This window comes from Antechinus flavipes, chromosome 1, assembly GCF_016432865.1.
Source record: "Antechinus flavipes isolate AdamAnt ecotype Samford, QLD, Australia chromosome 1, AdamAnt_v2, whole genome shotgun sequence".
In the NCBI taxonomy this organism is placed as follows: Eukaryota; Metazoa; Chordata; class Mammalia; order Dasyuromorphia; family Dasyuridae; genus Antechinus; species Antechinus flavipes.
In genome coordinates this window covers 249,499,128-249,520,396 of record NC_067398.1, presented here as the reverse complement: position 1 = coordinate 249,520,396, position 21,269 = coordinate 249,499,128, and the positions used below count along the sequence as shown (strand labels likewise).

At 35.2% G+C, this 21,269-nt stretch overlaps 1 protein-coding gene across 1 annotated transcript in view; it reads left to right on the top strand.

The window, feature by feature from the left end:
* The window catches only part of SDK1 (sidekick cell adhesion molecule 1), a 400,458-nt gene that overhangs the window by 149,158 nt on the left and 230,031 nt on the right, over window positions 1-21,269 (top strand). Inside the window, exons 16-17 of the mRNA XM_052000079.1 lie at window positions 4,812-5,003; window positions 11,874-11,995. Of these exons, the coding sequence (XP_051856039.1) occupies window positions 4,812-5,003; window positions 11,874-11,995 (314 nt within the window). The remainder of the gene's footprint in view (window positions 1-4,811; window positions 5,004-11,873; window positions 11,996-21,269) is intronic.

The window sequence follows — 21,269 nt, the reverse complement described above, 5'->3', positions numbered from 1 at the left end:
CGATGACATCAGGGAGAGGATGCTGTGACCTGTAAGTGAAATGGATCTAAGTGAGGGAAGACTCTGCAAAATCACCAGCCTCACTTTCTCCTCCAGAGCCACCTGGGTCCAGATATAGATTGTGAAGTTTATCTGAATAGCCTCTCTTCTCCCTATAAATAATGAAAGAAGAAAACAAGACTAATGAATGAAAGCAACAACTTAGTAGCCTAACAGGAATCTATGACTTGAAAAAGAAAGGCATTTAAAGCTAATACTTTAGGGACCAATTCTTTCAACTGAATTAGCGTTATAGTGACTACTGATTTCAGAGAGACTATTTGAATGAAACCTATATAAGATTCATAACGTCTGTAGTCTGCTTTTAAGTTTCACATGTAAACAAAATATTGGATATTAAGGTAAGTTTCCATAGCAGAGAGTTTTAATGGGAAGGAATTATCTTTTTTTTTTTTAATCAAGAAATAAATACACATTTCTCCCTCACTTATGTAGATACCTTTTTTGCCCTGTCCTGCCCTTTCAGAAAAGACATCATGTTTTATTCCTATTTAGAGCAACAAGAAAAATCCTTGGGCACAATCATTTGAGTTGAGCAACCCTTTTATTGCTAAAGAACTGTTGCCAATACTTCCAATTTATGATCATCTGGGTTTTTTAAACTACCTAATAGAATTTAATGAACTCATTACAAGATTTTATTTAAATAAACACCTTTAGTTTCAAGTAAAACCTGTTGTTTGTGATGGCACTATTTACCCTGTTTGCTTCAAAGAGGAATGCTAGTATTGCCAAAAGTGACATTCTGCTACAGAAAGCTTGGTTACATTGCTATTTCTGTGTTGAACCATTGTGTTGTCTTAACAACTGGCTTCATTTTAACTTTATCCAATCTACCTTGTGTGTGTGTGGGGGGGGGGAGGTCTATCCTGAGGTAAGCTCCTTGTTAGTAGGGGGTGGTTCACATTTATCTGTGTAGTCTCAGCACTTAGTACAGTGCCTGGTATATAGTGGTCACTTGATGCATTCTTATTGATTAACAGACTGGTTGGCATGATACCAAACCAAACCAAACCAACAAATGACCCAAAACATACCCTCTGGCCTCAAGTAGTTTCTGTTCCACAGTTCTCAAAATAGAAGTGCTGCTTGCTGGGTTTTGGTTGTTTTTTTTTTCCTCTCCAATCTTTTCTTTTTTACACTCTGTTCCCTAGATCTCAAGTTTCCATGAACTAATTTCATATTAAAGATGGTGGGGCAGCAGCAAGAGAGAAGTAATTCTTGGCCATAGCTCTTTTGTTATCTCTGTGGCAGGGAGAGGTTCTGGAGAGGGACAAGATGAAGCCATTATGGTTATTTCATTACCCTCTGTTTCGCCATGCTTTAGGCACCTCCCCAAGGGATGTAATAATTAGTAACCTGCCCCCAATAAGGTAAACCATAATGCTTTGGCTGGTGGAGAGTGCTGCTCGGCTGATGACAGATTGGCTCTCTAAGAATGACTTGGACTTCCAGTGGAGCATATCAGTCCCACCACACAGGTCTATTCGTGCCAAAGGTTCAAGTGTTTCCTCAAGAGATGCAACCAAAAATAAAATCTGTGTGCCCAAGGCTCCAAGTCCAGGAAAATTTTATTTCATCCTTCTGAGACTTCCTATTTAAGCCATGCGTCACTATTAAAGGCAACTGCCGGAATTGTTTGATAGATTGATTAGTTTGGTGCTTTATACAATGCTGCTTTAAGGTCTGAATGCCTGCTAAGAAGCTACTATTTTATTAGCTTTACTTCATAGATATCATTCACTATGACTTCTTTTTAATTCTGGGGTCTGGAACAAGAGAAGGGAACAAAGAAGGGGGGAAAGAGCCAGCCTTCTTAGTGAATTACCCACTGCTCTCGTTGTAAATTTCAGTATCTTCCTCTCTCCCTCTGTAAACTCTGATTTATGAGGGCCAGGATATAGACAGACAGTTTGTGATTGGATGTACACTCTTTTGTAGAGAATTTACTTCAGATCAACAGAAAATTATTTCTGAAACTCCTCTGGTCGTTAGTCTCCGTTAGGCAGCCGTTTATGGAGAAGGTAGAGTGCCAAGGCAGAGGGAAGGTCTGGGGCGCCTTCCCTCCTCTTGCTTACATTAGAGCCAGATGAAACATTTGCTGTCCAGACTGATTGGACTCCACCAGACACATTCCTGGAAAAGTTGCCTGTAAAACAGAGGACATCTTTCCTCACCACATGGCCCAAAGTTCTGCCCATCTGTGTATAACTGGACTTCAGATGCAATTGTTATTAAGTATGCTTGGTCCAGCTCATTCGACTCAATTTTGTTTTTATTTGTCCTAGCCTGATTAAATCGGGTTTTATTGGTGTGTCCATGGTTATCCTTATCATTTTTAGTATATCATTTTATCACTTTTTATGCCAGTAGATCATAACTATTCTATACTAAATCGCTGTAACTAGAGTACTCACTAAATATCGCCATTGTGCTTGTGTTCCAGCTCACTGTTTCCAACCAATGCCACCTTTTTTGTGCATTTTGATGGTGAATGGTTTGGAGCAGCTAAAGTTAACCACCCCATAGATTCAACATTATGTAACATTGGGTTTTTATGTCTTTGGAACAAGCTTGGCAACATCAATATTAAATTCTGAACTATTAAGAGAATTGGTTCAGATAATGCATAGGTGATTATTCCAAGCTTGTCTATACACATAAAAAATGTGTCACAATAGTTATTTAGAAGACTTCTACTTACCCTTGAGCATCAACAATAAGAAATTAATTCCAAGTCACTGAATGATTGAATATGAAAGAACTAAATAAAACATAATGTTATTAGCTTATAGACCTTGAATATTATATTAGACAATAGGTCTTTAACAACTCCGAATGTCAGATGTTTAGGTGATTTGGGTAAGAGATGTTAGCAATAGCCACAGGATAGAGGAAAAAATGGATACTGCAATCCAAAGTATAGAGATTAGTAATAGAATGGTCAGTCAGCTTGCAAGCATGTACAAGCATGGACTGACTGGACAGGAGGCTAAAATTGCAACTGACAGTCGGATATCCATGTAGAGATGAATCTGGCTATCCAGCTCATGCTAATTCCTATAGAAGAAGATCTTTCCTTACCTCTTAAATCAGAGATATCAAACACTCTGTAGATTTCATAAGGCCCACAAAACTCTCCAGTGCTAGTTGAAGCAGAATAGAATAAGTGTAAAATGTAATTGGAACATTTAACATAATAAATAAAATAAAAGAGATGATATTAACATTAATTTATTAACCTAAACCATTATGTAGTGAGCAGGGATACCACTGCTCTAAATGGTAAATCTACTTTTCCCCCCCCACCATTACTCCTTTGTATTTACTTTGCATATATTTACATTCATTTCATGCTGGAGGTAGAATGAATCACTCAACCCAATCAGATCCAAAATAAATTTATGTTACTGGACCCCTAATGCAGAAAGACAATCCTTTTCTTCTTTCCAATTGGTTTCCTATCTTACTTCCTACAGAGGCCATTCTAGATCTTTATTTGTCTTCTCAAGCCTCCCATACTATCTTCTTCTTTGCCAAAGACTTGACCCTAAGAGAGGAGCTAATCCTTAAAAGATGACTGCTAGAAGGATTGCATAGGAAGGCAATTGAAATCAGATGCACAGGGCGAGGACTGCAGCTATTTCTGACAGCAATTCCTGACATTTAATCAATTTTTTTTCCTCTTAAAGCTATTAAGAATTAGTCTAGATGATAGTGTGCTCCCAATACTTGGTTTGTGCATGGTACATTAATGTCTATAACCATTTTCATTATTTCCATCTCAGAGAAATGGCACTTGGGGAGGTTAAAATGCCTGATAATTTTTCAGCATCAAGATCATTGGCTGAGAGTAAGGGAAAATATATTTTCTTGTTTTTTTTTTTTCCCTTCAACTTTGTATATCTAAGATGCTTTCATCATTGTCTCTATCATCAAGTGATATTTTTCAAGCTTCCTCATGTGTGGTGATATATTAAACTTTCTTATAAAAAGTTTTGATTTAAGAGTCACATAGGCCTTTTTGCCTCTGAACTCAAATCATAAAGCTATCTGGAGTCAAGTAAATTGTGAGTGTTAGGCTGTTTGATGGAATGTGGTACCTAAGAGCTTAAAATTTCACTAAAAGAAAGAAAGAAAAAAAGCATAACAATAACAGAGAATATGCAGAGCCAAAAGCAAAATTAAAACAACAGGAAAAAAACTTTTAGAAGCAAAAAATGTTACAAATTTTGTTTTAGAATTTAGAAATGATAAATAATTGTAACCATTTGAGGCAAGGAAAAATAAAAGAGGAGGAAAATATGTAATTCATTTTATTGTTGTTCAATCATTTCGGTTGTGTTTGACTCTTCATGAACACATTTTCTTGGAAAAATATTAAAGTGGTTTGCCATCTTCTCCATCTCATTTAATAGATGAGGAAACTGAGACATACAGGGTAAAGTGACTTGCCCAAAGTCACACAAGTAGTACATGTTTGAGGCCAGATTTGAATTCAGGAAGGAGTCATCCTGAGTCTAGGCCTGGTGCACTATCACCCTGCTCTACCTTAAGACCAACTATATTGATATAGGGAAGCCTAAGACAACTGTGCAAATACCAAAAGTAGATATGTAACAATTGGTGTTTAATACTCTTTGTTTTTGTGTTTAATACATATTAAAATTTTTTCAAAACCAATTAAGGAACTGGAAGTAAAAAATAAGCATGAGATGATTTATGATTGTTGAACTGTTATTGTTTTCTAGGTTATCAAATTTCCTGGGAAGTATACAGTAGAAATGACTCTCGTCTTACACTTACTTTAAATAATACAACCCATGAATATAAAATTAAAGGATTGTCATCTCTTACCACCTATACCATTGAAGTGGCAGCTGTCACGGCAACAGGGATTGGACTGGTAACCTCATCTACAATTTCTTCTGGAGTTCCACCAGGTTAGTGAAACGTCACCATCATCGTCTTTCAGCTTTTAGGCATGTGAAATTCACTGCAGTATAATTATAATAATTTGTGTCTCATAGATAGCTTTGTTTCCCTAAAATAATTCTATGTGATGGGTTAATATTGCCTTACTTTGACCCTTTGTGTGGAACAGTAGAAGAGAAATACTTAAAATGATGTGGGCATGATTTCAAAGGGAATAAAAGGAAATCCTTATTTTATGATTAGAAGATACTAAAATAGATGTTTTTGAGAATTTTTTTTTTCCCCCAATCTTGAAAGAAACCAAACTTTGAATAGTTGTAATGAGCAATTTTGGTTCAGAAGAACAGATGATAAAACGAACTTTTCTGGACAGATGTAGTGAGTTTTGGTTCCAGAATGTTGTTCACTCTCATAGTTTCTGTGTTAAACAGTTTTATGTAAAGTTTACTTTGATATAAGGGAAGATTCAAGGATGAAAGAGATGTATTGGAAAACGAGTATGGTTTAAAAATGAATGTCATTCAAATATGGATTTATATTTACAAGAATTGCAGATATTTAACCTATAGCAGATTACTTGCTGTCTGGGAAAGGGGAAGGTAGAAGAGGAAGGGAGAAAAATTTGGAACTCAAAGTCTTACAAAAATGAACAGTGAAAATTATCTTTACATGTATTTCAAAAAATAAAATATTATTGAAAATAAAATAATAAAAAAAATGAATGTCATTAATTTTTATCTAACAGGATAGCCATGGATAGGGATTTTTTTCTTGAGGGAACTGATGTACAGATTAAATCCATTCCAGGGCAGTGTACAACTAAAGACCACTTTATTGACATCTCCTTGCTAATCATCCCTTTCCTACCCACTCTTGCTTTTCCTATCCTCTTCCTTCTATACTCTTTAGGAATCATGAACCATAATCAAATCAAGGTTACCATGATTCTCTTTCTTGGATTTTCTCTCTAAACATGATTCATAAAGCAATGTGTATTAAAAATAAATGATTTTTAAAAAAAGAATATAATAAATTTTTCTAAAGGTTACCATGGTTTGTTGCTGGGCTGTACTGATAAACTCCAAACTTCCAATCATTATTCCTATAGCTTTGTGTTCTCTGTGCTTGGCTTATAGTAGGCACTTAATAAATAGTTTTTCATTTATTCATTTATGAATAACCATAGATAGAGAGGAAAGAAAAACCTTGGTGGCCTTCAATGACTCACGCTAGACTACCTCAATAGACTACTGATGATTGAGCTATCTCAAGTCTCTCTTCAGTCCCTACTTAGCTGTCAACCTGATCTTTAACCACAGGTCCCCCCATGTCACCCTTCCTATTCAACAAACTCCTGTGTTTCCTTATTACCTCCAAGAGCAAATAAAAACTGTTCCTTTGGGCTTTTAAAGCTCTTCATATCCTTTCCTACCTTTCCAGTCTTCTTATACCTTATTCTTCTCCATGTACTCTGCAGTCCAGTGACATTGACCTTCTTGCTGTTTAATAAGACATTCCATCTCCAAAATCTGTGTCTTTTCGTTGGCTATCTCCCATACCTGCCACTCTCAGCAACCTAGCTTCCCAAGCTTCCTTCAAGCCTTCACAAAATTCCACCTGCTATAAGAAACCTTTTCTGGCCTTGTTGCCTTCATTCTTAAAATATTTGCAATTTATCGTTTTTATAGCTTGTTTTTACATAGTTGTTAATAGTTTGTTAAATACTCTCTCTTTGATAAGACTATCAATAATTTGAAAACAAGGATTGTTTTTTGCTTTTGTTTCCCCAGGGCTTAGCATAGCCTGGCACCTAGGAGTCATAAATACTTATTGATTAACTGGTCTGATTCCTGGTGGTGACCCTCTCCAAATTTGACCAGCAACCTACCACTGAACCTATACTGGAAAAATTTTCAGTTTAGCAGAATTTTCTGGAAGTTGTAGCCTTTCGGTATAACCTTAAGGAACCAAGAATCACGACCATGCCACAATAAAGAATAAAAGGGGAACTTTAGTAGAAGATAAATTACTATTATTAACATTAACATAATGTTGATTTAAATTACAAACTGTGCATAACAATGTTGGAGTGACTCTGTTGTGTAAAAATGAAATAAATCTGCATATGTATTGTATAGTTTTAGGTATAACCCCAGCAGGGGGCAGGAAAATGAACTAACTGACCTCTGGAAAACCTTTTCATCCTTCTATTTTTGTGATTGGCAATACACCTGGTGATGCACAGAATAGAGAATTATATGAGGAAATGAAGCACAACTGTATTAAGTAAATGGTTGATAACCATGGTTAGGAAAGCTATTGAGTTGCTATTACTATATTTTCAGGGTAGATCACCTGAAACTGAAGGGAGGTCATAAAATGCCATTGCATATTCTAGTAATTGGATTAAAGCAAAAGTCATATGATGCTGATGTCGCTAGTTTCTGTTTGCTAAGCTTGAAATCTATATCCATTTGATGGATAAAGAGAATTTTAAAGAATCAGATTCTCTGAAAAATGTATTGGAATTTTTCTTCCTTTGATTTAAATATTTTCTGCCCAAAATTCATTAAAATTAGATGTGATAAGAACTCATGAAATTCTGTCATCCCTACATATTCCAATATTGGAACAATCACCAAAGTAATGCTATTGTTCCCATGTGGAGACTCTTTTTAAATATCCCCAGGAATAAGAAATTGAGGAATGGTTCCCAGATACGTTATCTAATAGTTTTTTGTGCTACCTGAATTGATCTATTTTCTTTTTCTTAATTCTATCCTATTTTCTAGTGTCAGGTACTTTTATATTATGCATTCTTTGCCTGAATTACTCTTAAGGTTTTAGGCATCATCATTTTAAAAAAATCTTTCATTTTAAAATCATTACTAACTCCAGGTAAGAGATTAACTATTTAAAATAACCTTGTGTCATAGAACTGCTGTATTATGTAAGTCTTAGATCAAAAATAACTAGATATCAGGAATCACAACCCATGCCCATCTTCCCCTAGTTGCATTGCCAGAGAAAATAAAAAAAAAAACAAATGATCTGTACATCTACCAGAATTTAGATGTCCTGACAGCAGGACCTAGAAAGCTCCATGCCCAAGTGTTAGACATCTATTTAATTTTTTATTTAATATTTGATTTTTATTTATTTTTCAATTACATGTAAATAAAAATTTTTAACATTTTTTTTAATTTTGAGTTCTAGATCTTTTTCCCTCTTCCCACTCATCTCTCCCCACCACCTCCACCTCTCCTTTCTGGAGAAGGCACGCATTTTTATATAGACTGTACACATACAGTCATGAAAAAACATTTTCATATTATCTATGTTGCAAAAAAAAAAAAAAATCAAAAGCAAAAAACCCATAAATAATAAAGTTTGAGAAAGATGCTTCAAATTGCATTCAGACTCTATCAGTTATTTTTCTGGAAGTTGATAGCATTTTTCCCTGAAAGTCTTTCTAAATTGCTTTGGATTATTGCATTGCTAAGAATAGCTAAGTCATAGACATCATATAATACTGCTGTTACTGAGTACAATGTTCTTTGATTCTGCTCATTTTATTTTGCATCAGTTCATATAACCCTTAGGTTTTTCTGAAAAAACATCCTAATTGTCATTTCTTATAACATCAATTGTTTTCTGTCAAACCATATACTACAATTTGTTAAGCTGTACCCCAATTGATGAGTGTCCCCTCAATTTCCTATTATTTGCTACTACAAAAAGAGTTATAAATATGTTTGTAAATAAAGATTCTTTTCCTTTTTCTTTGATTTTTAAAAAAATATAGACCTAATAGTGGTATTGCTGGATTAAAGGGTTTGCACAGATTTATAGCCCTTTGGGCATAATTCCCAGCTGCTTTTCACATTAACTGAAATAGTATGCAACTCCACTAATAGTGCTTTTGTGCCTCAATTTTTCCACACATTTTCCAATCTCAGGGTTGTTTTAATTTACTTTTATCTCATCAATAGTGATTTAGAACACTTTTTTCAAATTACTATAGATAGCTTCTTCTGAAAACTGCCTGTTCATATTCTTTGACCTTTTATCATTGGAGAAATGACTTTGTTGATAAAAAGAGACACACACACACACGCATATATGTATGCATGTATGTGTACACACACATACACACATATATACACTAATGATTGGTGTGAATTTATTTTATATCCTTCAACTTTGTTGAAGTTATTGTTATTTTCTTGGATTCTCTAAATATACTATCACACATGTATAGTCATTTTGTATTTAATTTATATTCTAATATATTTAACATGTATTGGTCATCCTGCCATCTAGGGGAGGCGGGGAGGGGAAGGAAGAGAAAAATTGGAACAAAAGGTTTGGCAATTGTCAATGCTGTAAAATTACCCATGCATATAACTTGTAAATAAAAAGCTATTAAAAAAAAAAAAGTAAATATACTATCACATCATCTGCAAAAACTGATAGTTTTTAATACATTGTTGGTGGAGTTGTGAAGTGATCCAGCCATTCTGGAGAGCAAATTTGAAACTTTGGCCAAAGGGTTATCAAACTGTGCATACCCTTTGATCCAGCAGTGCTACTACTGGGCTTATATCCCAAAGAGATACTAAAGAAGGGAAAGGGACCTGTATGTGCCAAAATGTTTGTGGCAGCCCTGTTTGTAGTGGCCAGAAACTGGAAACTGAATGGATGCCCATCAATTGGAGAATGGCTGGGTAAATTGTGGTATATGAACATTATGGAATATTATTGTTCTGTAAGAATGATTTCAGAGAGGCCTGAGGACACTTACATGAACTGATGCTAAGTGAAGTGAGTAGAACCGGGAGATCATTGTACACAACAACATTTATATATACACTAACATCAATATTATAAGACAATTACTTCTGATGTATGTGGCTCTCTTCAACATTGAGATGATTCAGGCCAATTCCAATGATTTTGTGATAAAGAGAGCCATCTTCACCCAGAGAGAGGACTCTGGGAACTGAGTATGGTTCACAACATAGAATTTTCACTCTTTTTGTTGTTGTTTACTTGCATTTCATTTTCTTTCTCATTTTTTTTCCTTTTTGATTTGATTTTTCTTGTATAGCAAGATAATTGTATAAAAATGTATACATATATTGGATTTAACATACATTTTTATCGTGTTTAACATATTTTGGATTATTTGCTATTTAGGGTAGAGGGTGGGGAGGAGGAGAAAAATTGGAACACAAGGTTTTGCAAGGGTTAATGTTGAAAAATTATCCATGCATATCTTTTGAAAATTAAAAAGCTTTAATAAAAAATTAAAATATATAAAATAAAAACTGATGGTTTTGTTTCCATTCCTCATTGCCTATTCTAATTCCTTCAATTCCCTTTTTTTTGGGGAGGGAGGGGTGGAATCTTATTCATATAGCTAGAATTCCTAAAACAATATTGAATTGGTAGTGATTTGAATTGATAATGAATTGAAATAATAATGGGCATTCTTGCTTCACCCTGGATTTTACTGGAAATATTTCTAGTTTATTCCCCATTATGATAATGACACCTATTTATATTTTGTTGTCTTGATTGCTTTACTCCCCTTGCTCCTAACCTTATCATATTACCTAAAGGAATTGTAAGACAACACGTAAGGTATTCAATTATCTACATCATCTGAGGAATCACAAAGGGTCATATTTTTCACTAATTGACATATGCCCCCAATTTTTAAGACCTCCTATCTATAAGGCACTATAGGGAGGAGACAAAGAAAATTAAGATAAGTGTCCCCCTAGGAATTTATAATGCCATAGATCATATTAACAACTTCAAATACTGATACGTCAGATTAAGTTGGGCTTCTGCTAAAGAAATAGGTACCTCATTCTGGAGAGCTATTTGGAACTATTCTCAAAAAGTTATCAAACTGTGCATACCCTTTGATCTAGTATACCCTTTGATCTATATCCCAAAGAGATCTTAAAGAAGGGAAAGGGACCTGTATGTGCAAAAATGTTTGTGGCAGCTCTCTTTGTAGTGGCCAGAAACTGGAAACTGAATGGATGCCCATCAATTGGAGAATGGCTGAATAAATTGTGGTATATGAATGTTATGGAATATTATCGTTCTGTAAGAAATGACCAGCAGGATGATTTCAGAAAGGCCTGGAGAGACTTACATGAACTGATGCTGAGTGAAATGAGCAGGACCAGGAGGTATACTTCAACAACAATACTATATGATGATCAATTCTGATGGATGTGGCCATCTTCAGCAATGAGATGAACCAAATCAGTTCCAGTGCAGCAGTAATGAACCGAACCAGCTACACCCAGGGAAAGAACTCTGGGAGATGACTAAGAACCATTACATTGAATTCCCAATCCCTATATTTTTGCCTGCTTGCATTTTGGATTTCCTTCACAGGCTAATTGTACAATATTTCAGAGTCCGATTCTTTTTGTACAGCAAAATAACTGTTTGGACATGTATACTTATTGTATTTAATTTATACTTTAACATATTTAACATGTATTGATCATCCTGCCATCTAAGGGAGGGGGTGGTGGGAAGGAAGGGAAAAATTGAAACAAAAGATTTGGCAATTGTCAATGCTATAAAATTACCCATGCATATGACTTGTAAATAAAAAGCTATTAAAAATAAAAAAAAAAGAAGTAGGTACCTCACTGTCATTATTCAAATTATAACCCCTTGCTTTGCTTTTACAGATTCTTATTCACAAATTATTCCTTTTGCTTAAGCAGGTGTTTTACAGATGTTTAATACAGAAATAATGAATATCACCATTGATTTATAGAAAACATATATAGATCTGAGACATGACAGCTTAAGTTTCTTTCTTTTTTCCCTGTCATTTTTAGAACTTCCTGGAGCCCCTTCCAATCTGGTGATTTCCAATATCAGTCCACGATCAGCAACACTTCAGTTCCGGCCTGGTTATGATGGGAAAACCTCTATCTCCAGATGGATAGTAGAAGGACAGGTATGTATTAAATTTAAAATGAAATATAAAATAGTCATGATTAGTGATATTTGGCTCTGCAATAGGGAAAAGAAGGTCCTATTAATGTCAAGAGAAAAAAATAGTTAACTTAAAAAATATTTCCCTACATTTCTAAGATCTCTTTGCTTTCCTCACAGCCTTTTAAGTGAGAAGCCTAACTCTGCCTTTCCTTTTTGCATTTTATGCTCCATTTCTCTTATCCTATCTCCTTTTTTTGTTCCTAGGTTTGTGTCCTCTTAGCTATGGAAAATTCATTACTAGAGAATTTAGATATCTTACTTGTTTGTAGAATATTTGGGGTTGTGGAAAGCACTGCTATAGTTCTCCATCAATCCTGCATTAACTAAATTACCCAAAGAACTAATCTAACATGACCCTGTACATTTATCTTGTTTTTCCTACTGTTTTGTAGCTGTAGAATTTATTTTGGGTCCTGTATCTTAAATAATTATTAAATTCCTTCATGTAGATTAAACATTTCTTGTATAATAAATAATTATATATATTTACATATATACACACAGGAAAACTGGCCAAATCCAACAAGAAAAAGTAGTACTAGTTTTATTTTCTGATGAAGGAAGAGGGGCGGAAATGAAAACTAAAGGAGAAGGATCCACAACCATTCTTATATTCTCAAAATTATTTCTTTCTGTCTCTAAATTTGTTTTTCTCTGCCAATGAACAAGAATTTTTATGATTTGAGTTTTATAACATTGATTCTATGGGAATTCGTCACACAGAATTAGAAAATCAAGGAAATTATTCAGTGTACCATCCTAAAAAAATTATTGTTAATGGAATTCTTCTGGGAACATACAAAATATTTTTCTTTAGCTGTTCAAATCTTGCTATAGTCTTGGTGAGGTGTGAAGAGCAGATATTTGCATATTTAACCAATCAACAATTTCCTATTAGTCTGTGCTTAGCATTTTGCTGATCAGTCTATCAAAATGATTCATAACATGGTTCTTGCCCTCATAAGGCTTCTAATCTAGTTGAGAAGTGCATTTGCTGCTGGCAGTATGAGGTGCAAAAAGAAAGATTCAAAGGTCTTAGTCCTATCTTTCTGGGAGGCAAATTTTGAGAAATTGGATCATTAGCTATTTGCCTCTCTCAAGCAGCTGATATTATATTACTTCTGAATTTCCATTGTTCCCACCTTGCTGCCACAAGCAAGGCAGTTAAATAGTTAGCCAATTCATTCGTGAAATTATAATGAAAGCTAAAGGGAAAATACTTGTTCTACATTCTCTTTACAACATTTTTGTTGTTGTATAAGTTGAAACTATTTAAGAGAAGATAAAAAAGAATGACACTATGTGTGAGATTCATCCTTTGTGAACTTTCATCTTAAAGCTCATTAGATGAAAATGACAGGCTTTTTTTCCCAGAATTTCTGGGGTATTAACAGTAGTCAAAAGAGGAAATTTAGGATCAGTTGCCATGTGTCACATCTACAAGGGTTTGCGTTGTAATGTGTTGTGGAATTCTACAATGTGCCAAGGTATCTTCATAGGCGTGCTTGATTAATTCTTTTTCCCTTCTTTAGTTATATGGCTCCTTTTCATTTCTGTCTACCTCATGAAAGATTTATGTTTTATATTCTCCAATATCTGAGTTAGAGTTATCAATAGTCTGTCATTCCATTTTAATTGTGTTGACATCTATTCTTTTTAATGAGCAAGTTGAGCTAGTTTTCAATCATGTGCTCATTTATCATGAAAAATTTAATGGTTTAACTGATGAACATTATCAGCAATATCCAAGCAGTACATCGTGACATGCAAACCTGCTAGCTTGTCACACACTGACAAATAGATATGCACTTTTAACAATATGGTCAATGTGGAACTCTTCAATGACTACACTGGCCCCTCCTTCTATAAAAATGTCAGTTCCATGGGGCATGTAAACAAGACCACATTATCACCATGACCTTATGGTTTTTCCAACATCTAAGTTGCTGCTGAAATTAAAATGAGGCAGGACTGTATAGACTGAGTTTCATTTTAGAGTATATTCTGGTGGAAACAGGACCAGACTCAGTCATAGAACCCTGGGCTCTAGTTAGATTTTAGACAAGTTACCCTCTTTCTCTAGGCTTCAGTTCAATTATCTACAAAGTGAGGGAACTGAAGTAGGTAGGTCCCTTTCAGAATTGATATTCCCTGAGTAATTATGCCATAGGTTCAGAGTAGAATTTATTTAAGGGAGTTGCAATAAAGTTTACTTTTTTGGTCCATTTAATCTGAGTTTTTCACCATTTTTTCATCATAAAGAAGTCTTCTTTACATTTTGATCAGTTCTTGGAAGTACATCAGAAACATTTTACTATTTAGTTTTATCTTTGTTGAGTTATAGGGGGAAAAAAATTCCAAGTAACAGGAAGCATATTGTTAAAAGTCTAAATGGAAAATCTGTTTCTCACTTGTGTTGTATATGTATATGTTTGGGAGCCAGGAGTAAGAGGAAGAGAATATTTTTGAAAGACATATTTTATTGTTCACTGATGCCCTTCTAAATTAATAACCTTTGGCTCTTTAGTAAACAAAATGCCTTCTTCCACATTTGTATAGCTAAAAGATTAGACTCAACTATTAGACATTTTCATTTGCCATTTATAGTTGCCTGCTTCAGTACCTTGGCAAACCCCTGCAGCTTACAACCATTTGCTATGTTATAATAGCTAGAATAGCTTCAACCTTCAGTAGAAACAACTCTGAAAAGGATTTTCTCTAATGAAGATGTTAGTGATAATGTTTTGGGTACTTGTAAAACGTTCTAAAAATGTACAAACAAAAACAAAACAAAAAAAGGCCTACACCATTTAATGCTTATTTCTGCCTAATGGGAGAAGCCATTTTCTTCAAAGGAACTGTTTTTGAGAATTAAAGTGCTAGTAAAAATAACCCTCATATCTAGTTAATGCTGTTCTCTCTGTATCTAAGGAATAAAGGAAATGGAGCACTCAGAATGGTCACTGTGAGAAAGCCATGTGTAAGTTATTTTCATAAGCTCAAGATACTCTGAGAGCCTTCTGTTTGGCTTATACATTCTTACATGAAGCCAAAGACTTAACGTAACTTTGACTACTCTCATGAACTTTATGTAGAAATCACAGGAGCTTAGATTTAGAGCTGGAGAGGACCTCAGAATTCATCTAGTCTCTCCCCCTGATGGTGAGAATAATCACACTGGGATCACAGATTCTGCACTGAAACCGCTTCAGAGGCAATCCTGTCCAAATCTCCTCACTTTGTGGGTGAGAGCTATCAAGACTTTAATGCAAGACCTGTGATTCTGAATCTAGTATTCTCTTGGACCTTATATTGTTAACTGAAGATCTAAGATTTTTGTGTTGGTTCTCAGCTATCTAGTATACATGTTCAATACCATGTTAGGATCTATAATTGTATATAGAGGATATTATGTTTCCCTAACATGTCTTTTCTTCAAGGACTCTCACAATTTCTGCTTGAAATTAATCTTAGGGAAATACTTTGTCTCTGCAGACATCCTGCTAGCCAGATTATGAAAACTATGCAACCAAATGTCTCTCCTTTTTGTCTTAAGTGCCAGAAAATCAGAGTCAAATGAATATACTAAGTATCATAATATTCTCCATTCAGGTTCTGATTGTATATATTCCTTCTGCTATTTTTATATGGACTCTTTTTTTTTTTTTTTAAATCATTACATTTTTAATTTTCACTGGATTTTTATTGGTAAACACCTGCAAATGACAATATACAAATAAACTGAGATAAATATCCCCTAAACTTTTTTATATTTTCCTTCTTATGTTCTTTCACTGATACTTTCTTCAAGTTACAATGGGAATGAATGATTGTTCCTAACAAAGGGAGAGATAGATTGTCTATCAAATCCAACAAACTTATATTTGTCTACAACTATGTGCAAGGCACTAGGACTACAAAGATGAAATAAGATAACGCTCTAGAATTCAAGGAACTTGCAACCTAATAAGGGAGATCAGAGGTCATCACCTTTGACCAGAATACTAGGTTCAATGTGAAAAGTGCAAAAAAATGGTCCTAAAGCTAGATTTTGAGCTATTTATGATTGAGTGCCTTTCTTTCTGGGGGAAAAACAGAAAGGCTTCATGGAGAAGATGACATCTGAATTAGTTCTTGAAGAGAGGAAGAGATGTCGGCAAGTGCAATTGGGGAAAGGCAGATCCATTCCAGTTAAAGGAGATTTGAGCAAGGGCAAGGAAATGTGAGAGAAGGAAGAGCTGGAATTTATAGGGCAGAAATTAGTCTAGTGTGGCTAGAATGTAGAAAGCATATGAAGGGGAGAAGTGTGAGATTGATATTGAAATATCGAGATAAGCCATTAATTAGACATCATTTTTCTAGGACACATTGAGAATCCCTAGCATTGCTATATTTGGTATTCACTCAATTTAAAAGGTAGTATCAAACTTAATATGTTCAAAATGAAATCCATTATCTTTTCCCTAACCACCACACCAAACATACACCTTGCCTGTTCCTGGAGAGGATAAGATCATCCTCCCAGGGCCCCAGGCTCCCAACTAGGAGCCTTCCCAGATTCCTCACTATCTCTCCCTGCCATATCCAAGCTGTTGCCAAGGCCTATAGATTTTCCAGCATCTCTCTTCTGACCCTGCCACCACTCTTGTGCAGGTGCTTGTCATCTCATGCCTTGATTATTGCAGTGCCCTGCTAGTGGGTCTTCCTGTCTAGAGTCTTTCCCCACTTCATTCTACTGTCCATTCAGTCAATAAAGGGATTTTCTTAAAGCACAGATCTCATCATATCACCCATCCTATTCAAAAGCTCCAGTGGTTCCCTATTGCCTTAAAAATCAAATACAGAAAACTCTTGGCTTTCAAAGTCCTTTATAACCCATCCCTGTTTTACCTTTCCAATTCTCTTACACTGTATTCTCTAACACATACTCTTTGATCCAGTGACCTGCTCTCCTGGCTATTAACAGCTCCCTCTAGCTATCTGTGTGGAATGCTCTCCCTTCTCCATTCTAACTACAGACCTCCTTGGCTTCCTTTATGTCCCAACTAAAATCTCACCTCCTACAAGAAACCTTACCTAATCCTTCTTAATTTTAGTGCCTTTCCTTTGTTAATGATTTCATATTTATTCTGTATAACTTGCTTTGTATTTATTTATTTGTATGTTTTCTCCAGCATTAAATTGTAAATTCCTGGGGGGCAGGAACTATCTTTTTATTCTTTTTGTATCCTTGAGTACTTGTCACATAGTAGATACTTAATTTTGTTGAACTAAAAAAAAATGTCTGGTTCAGGCATCCTCAATTTTCTCTCTTTAAATGGCATTTCATATTTATATTAAAAATTATTTTTAAAAACACAAAAATAATAATGTAAACTTGAAGCCCTATGATTCTGTGATCATAAGAATTATCATTAGTTCACAGGCAGATAAGAACAATTTCTTACAGTGGCTATGAGGACTTGTCTTGATCTCATGTCCTTGTGCGAATTCCCTTCGAGCATATAGGCTGCCCATCCATTTTCCCTTCGTCTTAAGACTTGACTGACTGACCTGTCTTTCTAGTGTATATCTACGCATGTATGTATATCCCTTTGATGATATCCTTTTGTGTTTCTCCTGCATAATCAGTAATATACTATATCCCCTACACCTCTTGGGACAAGACTTAATTTTATTTCTTCAGCCATAGTGTTACTATGGGACTATTATAGATTTAAGGCTAAAGATGACTTTAGAAGTCATCTAATACAACTTCTTCATTTTCAGATGTGAAAACTAAGGTGCAGAGGAGATTGAAAAACTTATTCTAGATTACACATTAAGGGGCTGAAACCAAATTTGAAACCAGGTCCTTGACTTCAGAGCCAGAGTGCTTTGCACTATACTAAATTGCCTCTCTTATCAGAGGTATGCAACAACAAACATGTAAAACCATAACATGTATTTGTCAGTGGGTAGAGGGTAGCTTAAGTTGGGAGTGAGTACTGAAAAATAAGAAGGGCAATGATACAATCTAATTAACTGAGTCCATCTCCCCAAAGATATTTAAATACATAGATTTAAATATAGATAACTAACTACATGCCTAGAGATACCTTAGACACAGAAACAACCATATTTAATGTCATGTCCTTTGAAATGAGCCTACAACTTTAACTTTCCAGAACTTTTTAAAATCACAAATTTAATAATTTCCAATTAGCCAGTTCATCCTCCTGTCATATCACAATTGAAATAAGCTCCTTGAAAGCAGGAGTGATTTTATTTTTATCTTTGTATCCCCAGTGACTAATAGAGAGTAGATGCTTCCTTAATATTTGTCAATTAATTATTGATTGATTTTATCCCAGGAGACTAAAATCCACACAATAATCCTTTCCATCCTGCTTCCAGGTTTATGAAGCAAGTATTTTTTAACCCATATTTTCATATCTAAAGTTAAGAATTTTCAGCTAATTATATTGCTCCCTCTCTTCATTACTGTTGCACATTAGTGCCATTTGTGGCCCTGTTGATAAGTGTCTGTCAGCATTTCCATTGTAATAAAACTAGACTTTATGGCTGAATTTCTTTTTTATAATAGAAAAAGAGACATTATTTTTGAATAGTCTGCTATATAAGAGGAGAGCTGTCATCGGCTCTAATGGCTCTTCCAATAATAATGTGGTCATCTGGGCAAAAGCAGCTTCATCTTTTGTTCTGGTATAATGTCTCTGCCAGAGCATTTGGGTACTATGGTGATAGATAGGAATGAAATACATACTTAGATATTTCAAAATGTTGATTGTTTGCTAGATTGTCCATAATAACACCTTTCCAATGACTTCACTCCTTTATTTCTGGACTAGTCTAAAAAAATTGTAGGAGATTAATGATTTGAGGTAGCCTCATTGTTCATTACTCTCAGATCCCTTTGGGCTCCAATATATGACTTAAAAATATGACATGAAGAGAAAATCCTACTGTGAGATTGACACCTGAGGTGGCCCTGAGGAGGAACTATTCACTAAAGACTGTTTTAAGAAGTATAAGCCTGTGTCTATATAAAACACAAACGACAAACATGATTTCAACAACAAAACCTTTTTCTTTTGTGGGAGAGTACGCCTTTGTGTTGAATTATATTTCATCCTAATTCTCTTGTTAGTTGAAGCTTTTCTAGGGGGAATAGATTGAACAGTAACCTTGAAGTCAAGAAGACTTCTGCATGTCAATGAGTTTACAAATTGGGATAAGAATAAGATGGACCTGTGATCCCATTAAGTTTAGGGGACTCCTAGATGAGGAAAGTCCCTCAGCACAGGTCAGCACCTTCTTTCTAACTCATTGTGAGAGAAAGAGAGAGAGAATATGATTCAGGTTTTGAAGTTGAATTCTCCTAGTAAGGCGAGATCAATGAAATACTTAGTAGTGTCCTTTTAAAAATTCAGTCTGGTTCACAGCTGCTCACATATATTTTGTTCCCTGAACCCGCCTGAGGGCTATGGCCAGCCTGTCAGAAGAGCTATGCAGTTCAGTGTACTGTCCTAGCTGGGCTGCAGTTCTGCTGGAGATATATCTCTCTCTATACAAGTTCCCAATCTGTTCACACATCCTCTGTGCCCTCCAGTGATCTTCATTTGGGGAAGCTTCATTTGGCTTATGCACAGGGGAAAGCCACTCAGAATAAAAGGGGACTCAGTATTTGGGGAAGTTGCTTTCTTTGCAACTTTTCCTGCTGACACCAGGATTTTGGATAAGCAGGGTGCTGCTGGGTTGGCGGATTTCCATGGAATGAGGTTTTGGAGTCTCTTGCCCTTTTTTTTTTTTTTTTTAAAGAAGTTCTGGATGAAAGGATAGATTTTTGATGGAACTATACTTTTCCATGATTTTTCTATCCTCCTTATTATCACCTTTCTTGGCATTCTGGAGGTCCCTGGGGAAGTAATGTATACTGCCTGGCAATGACTGTCTACTAGTGGCCACCCATTGCACAGCTGATTGGAGAGGTAGGCCTTCTCTTCTCCTCTTTTACTCTCTCTTGAGTGCCAGACATGCTCAGGACTATCTCTTAAAAAAAAAAAAAAAAAAAAAAGCTTTGTTTTGAATGGGAAACTGTCACTTTAGGGAAATCTCCTGCTGCCCTTGTGGGATCTGGAATAGTTATTTACCAAGTAAAAGTTTCTAAATGACCCCAGCTTTATAGCCAGCAGGTACCAAATAGATGCTTTTCTTAGACACAGGGAGTTGGAAGCCTCCCCTGCCTAAGTGAATGTCACTTGCTCACCAATTCCTGTTGCTTTAGTGACTGGATGGTATGGTCTATAATGGGTCCTAATGACCTTCCTACTGGTAGGTGGCATTTGAAATGCAGAGTTTTTGCTCTTATGATCGGAATTTTAAAGGGCTCTTATGTGTTCTAAAATTTAAAGGAGAAAAAAAAAAAAGCCACCATAATTCAACCTCCCTATGAGAGATGGGAGTGGGGAAAGCTTCCACCTTCCTTGCCTGGCCTATGGATTATTAGTAGACAGACCATTATCTACTAAAATGCTGTACCTACTATAACATTTTAGCATGCTGTCATTTGAATCTGATTTTAGACTCTAAGAAAGTAAGCATTTACTAAAGAATATCTTTACGACTGAGAAAAAAGTCAAAACTTGTTTATTTTTTTTCCAATTTCTGCTTTATGTAAAATTTTGAATTCCTTTCCTGGAATTCTAAAAGCAAAATTACTCTTGGTACAATCATTTGATCATTATATTTAAAATGATCCAGTTTTAGAATTTGTCTATGGGTGTTTCGATTTTGTCCTGTTTCAGCTAATCACAGAATAAAGAGCTATGCACTATAATGGAACATGGCCAAAAGATCCAAGCTCCTCAGAACCTCAGATAAAATCATTTAAAAGATATATGTATTTCCTATTGAGGAAATAAGAGACTATAGGTACAGAGAGAGGCATTCATTTTCAGACATCACCTATATGTTCATTTGTTTTACTGAACTCTGAACTCTGTTCCAAAAGAGCTATTGAATGTTATTGAAAGGATGAAAAGATGGAGTTATTAGAAAGTAACATTTACTGGGGTATTGAGAGGACTCAGTGGATAAAATGCTGGGCTTAGAGTCAAGAAAACCCGAGTTCAAATACAGCTTCAGAGTCTTTCTAACTCTGTGACCCTGGAGAACTCCCTTATAAAATAAGAATAATAGCAGCTACCTTACAGGCTTGCTGTCAGGATCAA